At 40.5% G+C, this 14,505-nt stretch overlaps 1 protein-coding gene across 4 annotated transcripts in view; it reads left to right on the top strand.

Moving 5' to 3' along the window:
- Positions 1 to 14,505, top strand: part of ADCY10 (adenylate cyclase 10) — a 142,645-nt gene that overhangs the window by 11,100 nt on the left and 117,040 nt on the right. For all 4 annotated transcript variants that reach the window (XM_072648724.1, XM_072648722.1, XM_072648723.1 and 1 more), the window contains exon 6: positions 13,384 to 13,586. In XM_072648724.1, coding sequence (XP_072504825.1) covers positions 13,384 to 13,586 — 203 coding nt within the window. The remainder of the gene's footprint in view (positions 1 to 13,383; positions 13,587 to 14,505) is intronic.

Here is a 14,505-nt window from a genome sequence, read left to right on the forward strand (position 1 = left end):
AGCCTGGGCTGGACTGCCCTCCACTCTTTCTCAGGTACAACAGACCTTTCCTGTTGACCTTCTAAGTTGTTTTGGCCTGGAAATTTGTTTCACTCTGTCATTTTGTGAGTTCTGCTGTTCTATAATTTGTTTAAAGCTGTTTTTAAAGGTATTTGGGGAGGTTTGTGGGGAGAACTCAGGGGATTTCCTGCCTTGACTCCACAATCTTGTTTTCTGGATATAAATTTTTAAAAATGAAATAATCCCTATGTAAATGAGCTTATATTTTAATGGTGGGAGGGGGAAATATGAATTAAAAAATATACAGTATAAATATAAAAAATCTATAAATCTATATTTATGCAAAACAGTTAAATACAATGTAGTTTGGGAATGGGAGCATTTGTACTTGGAGGAATCAGAAGTAGAAGACAACATGTCTGAGCTTCAACTTAGAGGAAAGAAGAATTCTATGGATCTAAGGTAAGAAGAGAGTGCATTCTAGATTTAGCATGATCATTCTGCCTCGCTTTCTCAGGGTTCTAGGGAAAGCTGAGGGGTTCATGAAATGTCTCTTTCCTCAACTATCAGCTTGAGCCATCACCATCTGTTTTCTTCCCTTTTTGGTGTCCGGTGACTAGCATCCCAGTTCAATTTGATCACTTACCATTGACTATCTTTTTCAAAAAGATTTTTACTTCAGGGACATAGCCAAAACAAACGTAAAAACATTCCTTCCCATCTCCATCAAAGTGGTATTTTTTTCACCACCCCACTTAACTCAGTTCCAGTAGAGTATAGGTCAGGGATGGGGAACCTGCCTTACATGGCCTTTTAAGTTCTTGGGTGCAGCCTTCTGACTGAGTCCAAGTTTTACAGAACAATTGCCCTTCCAAGTTTATGTCCAGAGGTGGCAGATGAGTACTTGTCTCACCTGCTGCTGGGCTAGGGACCTGAAAGTCACTCCTACTCCTTGAGGCATCAATACTGCACTGGCTACAGGACCTTAACCATGGAACCCTGGGAACCCCTCTAGACCTTTTGAATTTATAAGTTTGTAGGCTCAACTCCCTGCTGAATCCAAAGGACAGTTGCTCAATTTATTCAATTACTTTGATACTGGCTTATTTAAATGGTCTGCTTCTCTTGTTAATCTAAGTATTTTATATTTTTGTAAGTATTCAGCTATTTATAACATTACTAATGTAATGTCTCATTTTTGAGAAAAAGAAGAATCTTCCCCCTTTCTAAGTTTCTTCTTTTCTGCCCTTACTCCCCAATACCCCCCAAACCCCAACTATATGATTTTGCCTTGTCTTGGGGGATGACTGAAAACTTACAGTCCCTGAAGTCAATGTGAGTTCAAGCCATTCCTTTTGTCTGTAGAGGAGATAGAATCTTCTCTCCCACCTCTAACTCTAAGAAGACTATTACACATAGATATATGATTATGATGGAATACTATTGTGCTATGAGCAATGATGCTTTTAGAAAACTGATACAAAGTGAAGTGAGCAGAACCAGAACATGATACATAGTAACAGAATATTGTATAAAGATCAACTGTGAAGACTTAGTTATTCTCAACAATGCAATGGTCTAAGACAATTCCAAAGCACTCATGATGAAAAATGCTATCTGCCCCCAGAGAAAGAACCAATGGGAGTCTGTCTAAATGCACTTCTAAGCATACTGATTTTTTTCACATTATTTTTCTTGGAGTTTGAGTTTGTTTTTGCTTTTTGTTCTAGTCTTTTTTTTTACATTACTAATAGGGACTGCACTAGCACACTCTCTCTTTTTTCTTTTCTCTTAATCAGGATCCATCCTTTAAGGCTGAAGTTTTTTTTCCCCCTTATTTATTTATTTATTTATTTAACTTTTGACATTCATTTTCACAAAATTTTGGGTTCCAAATTTTCTCCCCTTTTGTCCCCTCCCCCAACCCCAAAACACTGAGCGTTCTAATTGCCCCTGTCTGCCAATCTGCCCTCTCTGCCCTTGTCTCCATCCTATACCCCTTTGCCTGTATTTCTTATTTCCTAGTGGCAAGAACAGTACTCGACAGTTGTTCCTAAAACTTTGAGTTCCAACTTCTCTTCCTCCCTCCCTCCCCACCCCTTCCCTTTGAAAGGCAAGCAATTCAATATAGGCCAAATCTGTGCAGTTTTGCAAATGACTTCCATAATAGTAGTGTTGTGTAAGAACTAATTATATTTCCCTCCATCCTATCCTGTCCCCCATTACTTCTGTTCTCTCTTTTGATCCTGTCCCTCCCCATGAGTGTTGACCTCAAATTGCTCCCTCCTCCCCATGCCCTCCCTTCCATCATCCCCCCCACCCTGCTTATCCCCTTATCCCCCACTTTCCTGTATTGTAAAATAAGTTTTCATACCAAAATGAGTGTGCATTTTATTCCTTCCTTTAGTGGAATGTGATGAGAGTAAACTTCATGTTTTTCTCTCACCTCCCCTCTTTATCCCTCCACTAATAAGTCTTTTGCTTGCCTCTTTTATGAGAGATAATTTGCCCCATTCCATTTCTCCCTTTCTCCTCCCAATATATTTCTCTCTCACTGCTTGATTTCATTTTTTTAAGATATGATCCCATCCTCTTCAATTCACTCTATGCACTCTGTCTCTATGTGTATGTGCGTGTGCATGTGTGTGTGTGTAATCCCACCCAGTACCCAGATACTGAATAGTTTCAAGAGTTACAAATATTGTCTTTCCATGTAGGAATGTAAATAGTTCAACTTTAGTAAAGTCCCTTATGACTTCTCTTTGCTATTTACTTTTTCATGCTTCTCTTCATTCTTGTGTTTGAAAGTCAAATTTTCTTTTCAGCTCTGGTCTTTTCATCAAGAATGCTTGAAAGTCCTCTATTTCATTGAGAGACCAATTTTTCCCCTGAAGTATTCTACTCAGTTTTGCTGAGTAGGTGATTCTTGGTTTTAGTCCTAGTTCCTTTGATTTCTGGAATATCCTGTTCCATGCCCTTTGATCCCTTAATGTAGAAGCTGCTAGATCTTGTGTTATCCTGATTGTATTTCCACAATAGTTGAATTGTTTCTTTCTAGCTGCTTGCAATATTTTCTCCTTGACCTGGGAACTCTGGAATTTGGCCATAATGTTCCTAGGAGTTTCTCTTTTTGGATCTCTTTCTGGCGGTGATCTGTGGATTCCTTGAAGACTTATTTTGCCCTCTGGTTCTAGAATCTCAGGGCAGTTTTCCTTGATAATTTCATGAAAGATGATGTCTAGGCTCTTTTTTTGATCATGGCTTTCAGGTAGTCCCATAATTTTTAAATTGTCTCTCCTGGATCTATTTTCCAGGTCAGTTGTTTTTCTAATGAGATATTTCACGTTATCTTCCATTTTTTCATTCTTTTGGTTTTGTTTTGTGATTTCTTGGTTTCTCATAAAGTCATTAGCCTCCATCTGTTCCATTATAATTTTGAAAGAACTATTTTCTTCAGTGAGCTTTTGAATCTCCTTTTCCATTTGGCTAATTCTGCTTTTGAAAGTATTCTTCTCCTCATTGGCTTTTTGAACCTCTTTTGCCAATTGAGTTAGCCTATTTTTCAAGGTTTATTTTCTTCAGCATTTTTTTGGGTCTCCTTTAGCAAGGTGTTGACCTGCTTCTCATACTTTTCTTTCATCTCTCTCATTTCTCTTCCCAGTTTTTCCTCCACCTCTCTAACTTGATTTTCAAAATCCTTTTTGAGCTCTTCCATGGCCTGAGCCCATTGAGTGGGCTGGGATACAGAAGCCTTGACTACTGTGTCTTTCCCTGATGGTAAGCATTGTTCTTCCTCATCAGAAAGGAAGGGAGGAAATGCCTGTTCACCAAGAAAGTAACCTTCTATAGTCTTATTTTTTTTCCCTTTTCTATGCATTTTCCCAGCCAGTGACTTGACTTCTGAGTGTCCTCTCCACCCCCACCTTGCCTCCAGATCCGCCCAGCCAGCACTTGGGGTCTGAGATTCAAATGCTGCTCCCCAGCCTCAGGGCTTTGGGTGGTGGCAGGGCTGCTATTCAGTGTGAGATCAAGTTCAGGTGCTTGGGTGGGGGCAGGGCCGCCTCTCTGGGGCTCAGTTCCCTCAGGGGGTTTATGCAGAGACCTTCAACAATGGATCCTGGCTCCTGCCTGTTTGGGGAGCCCTGGTCTGCTCCCACCTCCGCTGCTGCCTCCCGAGGGCACCTGAGTTATGGGGGCACCCCACACCCCTCTCGACCCGCCGAAGAGACCCTCTCAACGACTCTTGTCGCCTGTGGGTGGGGGACCTGCGCGCCGCTGGAGATTCTGTCCCTGAAGCCTGCTCGGATCCGCTCCTTTCTGCGCCACGCCGCCAAGGCTCTGCTCCTGGTCCGGGGTGTGAGGGACCTTTTGCGAGAGGTTTTTAGGCTCTCTGGAGCAGAAATCTCCTCTGCTCCATTCTGTGGCTTCTGCTGCTCCAGAATTCGCTGGTGGTTCTTTTTTTTTTTACAGATATTTTATGGGCAGTGGGTTCGGAGGTAGCGTATGTGCGTCTTTCTACTCCACCATCTTGGCTCCACCCCCCCTGAAGTTTGTTTTGCTTGTGGTTATTAACCTCCCTTATTTTAATCTTTTATCTCAACCTCTAGTATTTTTATCTTTGCTTGTTTTCTTGTTCAGTTTGGTGTGTACCAACAACAAACTCTTTGTGTTTGTGTGTGTGTGTGTGTGTGTGTGTGTGTGTGTGTGTGTCTGTGTTTTCAATTCTCCATTTTGGGGTTCATGTAAGAGTGAAGTTCATCTGATGCCCATATCCCTACCCCTTCCTTCATAAGTTTATATACTCTTACTCTTGCACATACCATTTAAGACAAATAGTCAAATATACCCCTTTCTTCCTCCATTTTTATACTAATATTTTTATCCAGGGCAGCTAGGTGGTGCAGTGGATAGAGCACCAGTGCTGGAGTCAGGATGACCTGAGTTCAAATCTCACCTCAGACACTTGACACTCACTAGCTGTGTGACCTTGGGCAAGTCACTAAACTCTAATTGCCTCATCCTGATGAATATCTGGTCACTGGATTCAGATGGCTCTGGAGGAGAAATTAGGCTGGTGACCTGCACAGCCTTCCCTCACTCAAAACAAAGTCAAGTGCAAGTCATGTCACTATTTCTCTGATGGCATGGTCTTCTTCGGCAACGAAGGATGAACACACAATCTTTTTATCCACCCTTGTCTTTCTCCTCTTAAAATGCTGAGAACAGAATGAATCTAACACCCAGGTCCTCTCTGTTATATTTAATTCTTCAGTCCTCCTTGAAGACATGAAACTTATGAAGGGACACCTGTTTCTTCTCTATTAGAATGTTAGGATTGTAATTTTGTGTAGAACTTTCTAACTCCTCAGATAAATTTACCTCTCAGTTTCTCTTGATTTTTATGTTTGAATTTTCAAATTCCTATTCATCTTTTCATCAGGAATTCTAGAAAGTCACCTATCCTATTGTAAAGGTTTATTTTTTTCCCTCATAGAATGTCACTTAGCTTTGTAGAGTAAGTTCTTAATTATAAGCCTATAGCTTTTGCTTTTTTGAATATTATATTCCCAAATTTTCTCTTATTCAGAGTAGAAGCTGTCAGGTGGGACTCTTCTGTGATTGCAACTGTGCTTCCTTAATTCTTGAACCTGCTTTCAATATTATTTTTTCTTCCTTTGACCTAGAAGATCTTAATTTGGACTATAATATTCCTGGGATTTTTTCCAAAAGCAAAAATCTTTCAGGAAGTGATCATGGATTCTTTCTGTTTACACTTTGCTTTCTGGTTTGAATAAATCTGGGTAGTTGTTGTTTATAATTTCTTGAAATATAGTGTCCATGCCTTAGATGGTACAATAGATAAAGCACTTAAGCCTGAAGTCAGGAGGATCTGAGTTCAAATATGACCTCAGACACTCACTATGTTTTGAAGGACCCTTATTATTCTTAAACTATTTCTCCTTGACTGGTTTTCTAAGTAAGTTTTTTTATGTCAGATATCTTGTTTTTACCCTATTTTTCATCTTGTTCATTTTGATCTTGTTCTAATATTACTTCTTGTCTTATAGAGTCATTGATTTCTGGTTTTTCTATTCTAGTTTTCAAGTAGTCCATTATTTGGGACTTATTAATTGTTGTAGGCTTGGCTGTAAAGCTATACCCTCTTGTTGTTGTGTTTGTCCTTCGTTGCTGAAGAAGACCATGGCATCAGGGGAATGATGACATGACTTGCACTTGACTTTGTTTAGAGTGAGGGAGGGCTATGCAGGTTACCAACCTCACTTCTCCTCCAGAGCCATCTGAATCCAGTGACCAGATATTTATCAGAATGACTGGAGATGACCCAGGATACAATGGGAGACCTTGGCCCCTTTAGGCCAAGGTCTATTCAGGAACCCACTTAGGGTGAAGATGAATATTCACTGTTCGGTGAATTGGCCTCTTTAAGAAATAGTCAGGGGATGGCCCCTTTAATGAGACATAGGAAAAAACAACATGGGAGGGGGGAGGGAAACAGCAACAGTTACTATTGATAATCACTCTTAAGCCAGGGGGGGTCCAGAAGAGAGACCTTAGGTAGGGGCTTAGCTCAGGTTCAAAGTGGGACAAAATGAAACATTCTAAAGTTACCAAACATTTAACAAAAGAAGAGGTTTATTTTATTCCAACACAGCAAGGATATTCAACAAGGATATAGTAGCACTTAATTTCCTCTGGATGAAGCCCTCTTGTCTCCATCTGAAAATAGGTCTGGTCATTTGGTTATCAGGGCATGATCTTGGGCATCCCCCAAGTCTGAGGCACCAACTGCACATGACTGTAACCTTTTCTGCCCCCATACTAGGAAACTGTATCATGGAAGTTGAGGCCAGTCAGGTTTGATGGGGGGGTAGTTATGTTACAGTCAGGGAAACCATTTCAGGTCTCCTCATATGCCACCCATTAATGGCAAGGTCCTAATTTTCTTCTTGAAGACCTTCTACCATTTAATGTTTAGATACTCCTCTTATTATGAGTAGTACTGAGAGGGAAAAAGGATGGGGGAAATAGGTAAAACAAACAAACTAAAATGTAAAGTCTAGGCCTTCTCTCCCACTCTGGAAGAGCTAAGTCTTAAGTCTTTTACAAGACCAGCCTCCTAGTATGGGAAGTTACTAAAGACAAGAAAAAATACAGAAGTGGTGGTGGGAGGAGGAGAAACAAACAAAATGAAACAAAATCTGCAACAAAAAAGTGGAGGAATACAAAAGTGAGAAGTTCTAAGACTTTCCTTCCTCCTTCAGAAAGACTAAGTCTCAAAGTCCCACAATCTGATCCATATGATGAGTGATGACACATCTTTGAAGTTCACAGAGGGTCTCCTAATGCAAAGTGATAATGATGAACATCAGAACCACATATGGATGATGACGTTCTAGTGTGGTGTAAGATCAAGCAAAGTGGGATTTTTGTTGTTGTCTTTCGGGAGTTCAGATTCCTAGGCTCATTGAAAATATCTGAAGGCTCAATCTCCTTTGAACCCTGATGGTTCACAGCTGTGCTGAGTCATGTGGTTTTGTGCCTACTGGCTCTGAGCCAATCAGGAGCCAAATCTTTGTTACTGGAAGGTGGGTATCTTGCTTTTGGGGGTTCTCAGATGAGAAGGACCTTATGATTCCCTGGATGGGACTCTGAGTAGTCATTTGTTAAGAGCCCCCCAATACTCAGAGATTTGTGTTTTTCCCTCTAGTGGTATACGTAGGTGGTTATATTACTTTGTTCAGACAGTAAGAGCCCTGTCTATTGAATCTTTGTTCTAATTTCCCTGCTTATATTTCTCGATTGGTTTTTTCTCCATGTTTAAGGTGTTAACCTTTCCCCTGAACTAGTGAATGACATATATGTTTAATTAAAGAAGGATTGTTAACCCCTTTGAAGCTGTCTTTATAAGGCAGATCAAAGAACCTGTGCTAGCAGGCCATCCTGGCTGTGCAAGGGTGCTTGCTAATACATGTATTCACAGACTTCTTCTCATGATGTGAGGTGGTGAAGATGGTGAGCAGGAACAGCTCTAGAGACATCAGGGACACTTCTGGTATAGTCAGCATTTCTTTGTCCTGCACTAGAGTCATCTGTAGTAACTTGGCTAAGAGGTCTCTTGCATAAAACCAGTCTTGGGATTTAATTTGATACCAAGGTTCTCTCCCTGGCCCACCTGGCAAAACCTCCCTATCGCTGAGAGCTATATCAGAGGAATGATCTCCTTTCTCCCAGGTAAATACACACCCACATAGTTATATAGTAATAATTTCTATTTCAAGCAACAACTATGGGAGGAGAGTCCCATAGTCAAAGTCTGAAGCCATTCAAGTGGAGCCCTGAGACAGGCTAGTCCCAGGGTATGGCAGGCTTTGGCAGGGCAGGACTTGAATAAATCCAGTTTCTCAATCCTATTTTCTTTAGCAACTTCACCCCTTCCCTTGCAGATCCTCATCTGAAACAGGAATTCCTCTTTGTGAGTCCAGGTATGAATAACTCATGATCTCAGTCACCTAAAAAAGGGACAAAAGACTTCAACCTTTTTGGAGGCTCCAACAAATTTAGTTGGCTCTGTAAAAGGAAATCCCCTGTGAGTTCCTCAAGGTCATGGAAATCTAAAGTAGAGAACTTTTCAAAACTGGTTTGATCAGATCACACCCTCAGGAACTCTTTGGCCAGGACTCCTCAAGTTTCTGTTTGAACTTCCCTAGCAACCACCACCTCTTTTTGGTGGAGAAAGTCAGGGCAAATTCTTATTCCTTTAGGGCAGGGGGAGTCTCAGCCCTTTTTTGAGGAGCAAGAATTGAATGTCATTTTTTTTCCTGAATGTCTACTTAAAGTTGTGGTCACTTTCTTTTTCTATTTTGGACTCTCTCCAGAGCTATAATAATTTTTTATGGTGGCTATTGTCTTTTGTCTACTCATCTTTCCAATCTTAGTTCCTGAAGTGGGGCTTTGTGCCAGGGCCAGGTTGGGCCTCCTTGCTACACTTTTGGGTAGTGTGATAGGCTCTTCTTGTGGGTTCCTACCTTGGGATGCATCTGTCCTCTTGGGGAATTCTCTAAACTAAGAGGAAAGAGATCTCTTGAGAGAAGTGTATGTGTTAGCTGGAGTTCAATGACTGTAGGTCAAAGAAATTTATTAGCATGATAAGGAATACTGCTCTTACTATAAATCAGCTTCTGCTTCCTGTTGCACAGAAATGGTTTTTAATAACCTTTCTGGCTTATGTAAAGTACATAGTGTATCAGCAGCATTGTTTGGCAACTTAGGATAGATAAAGTATTTCATAGGAGAGGGATGGATAAAAGAGGAGTATCAGCTAAGGAAGAAAAAGGTTATATTTGTAAACCATTTGGCAAGTTTTATTATAAGAAAACATTCCCTGTTCAAGGGCAGGAGACAGAGGGAAATGAACAAATACTTCTACAATTATGAAAGAAGTCCTTTTAGACAAAACTGCAAGGATAATATGTAGTTGTTATATCAGTAGATGATACCATCTGCTTTACTGTGCCTTTGCATAGTTTGTTATATTTTGTTTCTCCTTCTGTAGGGGATGGAGCTTTCTAATATTGGACCACCAGATAGTTGGAGGATTAGTAAATCAAGATGTTGCAAAATAATTGTGGATCCCATTTCCCTTCCTTCCCCCCACAATGCTAAGAGCACTGACAGGTTTTGGATACCTCTGGAGCTTTGAGATTCAGAGAGCTGGATATTCATGACCCTCCATGATGTCTCAGTACAGTGCTAGCAATGCCATCTACCCCTAGACATAAGTGCCCATCTACGTGTTGCTGTGGCTGGAATGGTTGATATGGGTCCACACACAGTGGTCTCACTGTGATTTGGGTCTCCAGTGGGTCTCCAGCCACTCTGGGGATTTTTTGTTGGGCATCCTCTATTCTTGTTGCCTTCAGATACAGAGCTTTATGGGTTACAAGCATCTCTGCTTTGTCTCCTCTTATACTGGGAGGCTTCTTCTTTGTGGAATTTCATCTTCATGTACAGGGAGAGTCTCACAGTTGTCTTTGTGTCTTGAGGATACAGGATACAGAACTGACATGTAGTTAGCCCTTAATAAATGCTTAATGGAGTGGATTTATATCAACTGTTGTCACAATTACTTGACCCTGCAGTTTTTGTTAAAAAGGACTTCTTTCACAATTGTAAAAGTATTTGGTCACTTCCCCTTATCTCCTGGGCTTGAATAGGGAATGTTTTCTTATAAATCCTTCCAACTACATTCTAAATATTCCCTTTTTCCCCTTGGCTGATCCCTTTCTTTTTTTACCCGTCTGTCTCCTATGAAATGCTTTACTTGCCCAAGTTGCTGCAGGATGCTTCTGCTGATTGACTGTGGATTCTAAACTCCTAGGCTATGGATATAGAATAAGAAATTACCTCCATGGTGAGATTGAGTGCAATGAGAAACAGCATTGTCTTTAAGAGGCACGTGGATATAGTGATGATATAGAATAAAAATATTTCTATACATATCTTCAGTGTCAAGGCTTTAGGGTGTCATGAAAAAAATATTAAAAAAAGCCAAAAAAAAGTTTAATTGCTTTGACCATACCCTCCATGCATCTTGGCCACCCCCATTCAAGCTTTTGACTTCTAACTCTTCACTTGTACCTTCACTGTGTCAAAAAGTGATCTGTTATTTAATAGCTAACAATTATATAGTGCCTACTATGTGTCAGGAATTGTGCTAAGTGCTTTACAATGATTATCTCTTTTGATCCTCATAACAACCCTGGGGAGGTAGGGGATATTATTTTCCCCATTTTACAGGTAAGGAAACCAAGACAGAGAGGTGAAGTTGACTTGCCCACAGTCACATAGCTAACATCTAAGGCTAAATTTGAACTCAGGTCTTCCTGACTTGAGGCACTGTGCTCTATCTGTTGTACAACCTAACTGTCTCAGTATTTGTCATTTTACACCTTTGTGTGAATATATTTCACAATCTGGATTGCTGGAGACCTATTTCCAAAAACCTGCTTACCAGTTATCAATAAAAAAAAAAAAACAAAAACTTCTCCTGATAGTAAAAGAATTTCTCTTAGGACCTGGAACCTATTTTATGCTACAGTCCCCACAGCAATGAGTCTCCTCCCTCTCTCTTTCATGTCATCCAGATTCTAATGACTCATCATTCATCCTCACCTTGGCCTAACCTTGTCTTTGTCCTTAACCAAGATGAGGGGTGGGTTTTGTGAAATACTAGATTACTTAGATCACATTTTGATGGTGAACGTGAGTGATATGAACCTATTCATACTCAATAATCCATCAGTAAACATTTATTAAGTACCATTTATTAAGTATTAATGTGCCAGACATTGTGATAAGCGCTGGGGACACAAAAAGAGGCAAAAGACAGTCCTTGCCCTCCGACTCAGCTCAAGCTTAAGTCTCCCAGCTCCAGGTCTATACAAGCCTTTTTCTGGCTCCTTATCCCCCAAAACGCTGTTACCCCAACAAATCACCACCCAATATTCTTTTCCCATGTGAAGACTCCTATGGGCTCAGAACTATGCCAGCTCTGTCAGAATTTGTCATCACTGATTCCAGATGTTAGAATCATTCAAAGGGATTTAAGACTAGGGCTGTGTGCTCACTGACTGGGTATGTGGGCTGGGGTACCTGCTCCTTCATACTGCCTTGCTTCTCACCCCACATTCCCCAAACTGTGGTTCACCCTATGGGGCAGCTCAAATCTTCTAGGAATCTATACTTCATCCATGTCTTTCAGGTAAAAAATAAAGACCCGTACATCTGGGAATTGAAACCGCCAAACTTCTTTCAAAGACACATTTGCTGACTCCTGCTCCACCAGTTTCAACAGTCATATCATATCACTCTCCCTCTTCTATTAATATTATATTAATATTATTTAATATTATTTCCCCCCCCCCATTTTTTCAGTCTAGACCAGTATTTTCATCATTAAAGGGAAATCATGGTGTGGAAACTCTACTGATGCAGGTCAGCAACTTGTCTCTAATTCTTAAAATCTGAGTCCTAAAGAGTTGCTTGAGGCACTTAAGAAAGCAAGTGCTTCATCATACCCTCAGTAAAAGTCACAGGCTGATCTTGACCCCAGGTTTTCTGAATATGATGGGGAGGTTTCTGTCCACTAGACCAATGTACCCAATAACTGCCCAGATTGCCAGCCACACCTACACCACTGAGCTTCAAAACCAGGAGATCCTCCCGACACTCCTGCAGAGCTAGGAAGATCATTCACAGCTTTGTACTTTAGACATTCAAAATCACTGTAGGAATCTGTCTTGGAAGAATGGTAGCTGGGGAGAAAAGAGGCAAAGAAAGGGAAAATCAAGGTTACTGAGTCTTCCCGATAAGATCAGGAGTGAAATAAAGATGCCCATTATCATCAGTATATAGAAATGTTAGTAGTAGCAACAAGAGAAGAAAAGAAATTGTAGTAATCACAATGGGAAATGAGTTAATAAAGCCATCTCTCTTTGCAGACAATATAATAATAATTTTGGAAAATCCTAGAGATTCAACTAAAAAGCTTATTGAAATAATAATTTTAGCAAAGTAGCAGGATATAAAATAAAACCTACATAAATCATCAGCGTTTTTATATGTTGCCAACAAAACCCAGCAAGAAGAAATAGTAAGAGATGCTCCATTTAAAAATTTAAACAGGTATAAAATATCTTGGAGTATATCTGTTCAGATAAACCCCAGAACTACATGAACATAATTATAACTGTCACTTGCTATAAGTGAATGAGTCCTGGATGCAAAAGGAAAGAGACTATGCCAGTCAGGTAATTTTAGAGATGCAGCCAAATACTCGTGGAAAGAGACAGTCCCAACCATATGGTAAGCCAAAAATGTTCCTGCCCTGCACCAGTCTTTTTTGTCTCCCAGAAGCAGGTCCTTGGATTCTCCCATGTTAGCACTTCCATCTTGGGCGATCTGGACATGCACCAATTCATTATCCATGTACTATCTCATAGTGTTGTTATGAACAAAACATTTTGCCAACCTTAAAGTACCATGTAAATGTATGGTACATTTAGAAATCATTATATATTAATTATGTAATAATTATATAAATCAATTACACTTCTATATTGTTATATAAATAAATCATTATCTCTGTAATTATCCTCAGGTTTTTGAAACCTAGTTTTAGTTCTGAGGATAGAAAAAGAGTCCAGGAATGGGTAGATTGAATAATTCCAAATGTCAGTAGAAATATGCGTTCTCTTCACCTTGATCTCTGACTACGAACTCCCAAAGACAGTGGAGACTTCCCTGCTGAGAAGTGGGAAGCCAGCTTACCTAATGGTACAAACCTGTCCCTTGCTTTGCCAGGACTGTCTGCTGGTCACATCAAGAAACTGGTGTTTGGAGATGAAAAAAGTTACTTTCTGGTGATTGGTCAGGCTGTGGAAGATGTCCGCTTTGCACAGAGCATGGCACAGATGAATGATATTATTCTGTCACCAAACTGCTGGCAACTCTGTGACCGGAGTCTAATTGAAATTGAGACGATTCCTGACCAAAGAGCTGTTAAGGTAGGTGAGGCTGATACTTATGGTGGATAGCTGGCCATCACTTAGGGGTATAACTGCTAGAGGGGGCATTGACTTTAATCACTGGGGTATGCAAAGATCCATGGTACTTTGCTGATATCTGACTCTCTTAGAGGATAAATAAATATTAACATCATGGGCTTAGAGGATTCAGAACTGGGAGGGTCCTTAGCGATCATATAGTCTAATGTTTTCCTTTTACAAATGAGGAAACAAAGAAGTGAAATGACTTTTCCAAGGTCACACAGGTAGTAGTAGCAGTCAGAACTTAAACCCAGTTCTTTTGTTTGCAGGTCAGGTATTCTTCTTGTGTTCCCATACCCTTAGCCCAGTGGACATTTTCTGTGACATGACTTAGATTCCTTTTTGTGAGTAGAGGGCTCCAATTGTTATACTGATGCAACAGGACAGCCACTTTGGGCCCTTCTTCAGATTTATCAAAGGGTCAGAGATTTTAGAGTTGGAAGGTACCCCAGATAGCATGGAGTCTGACCCCCTTAGCTAATGGATGAGAAAACTGAGGCCACAAAGTAGGATTGAAATCTGAGTCTTAGGACTCCAAATCCAGTGTTCTTTCCCCTGCACCTTGTGGATCTTAGATGAGATGACAAATTTATCCAAGGCTATGACCAAAGAAACAGGGAAGAGGTAGAGCCATGATCAATACCAATAGTTCTCTTGTAAAAACTCCCATCTCAATCATTTTTGCCACCATCACTCTGTAGCTGCTATTGTTACTTCCTAGCTTAAGGTGAGCAGTAGCAGCCAAGTTAAGTGACAGCGAAGGACGGTGAGATTGGCCAGGCCAGGGTTGGGGTGGTGGCAGGATGCCTCTGTTGAGTGAGCAATTAAACTCAATGGCCTGAAGCTGGGAGAACACACATTAGCAAAAAGAGATATT

This window comes from Notamacropus eugenii, chromosome 2 (assembly GCF_028372415.1).
Source record: "Notamacropus eugenii isolate mMacEug1 chromosome 2, mMacEug1.pri_v2, whole genome shotgun sequence".
NCBI lineage: Eukaryota > Metazoa > Chordata > Mammalia > Diprotodontia > Macropodidae > Notamacropus > Notamacropus eugenii.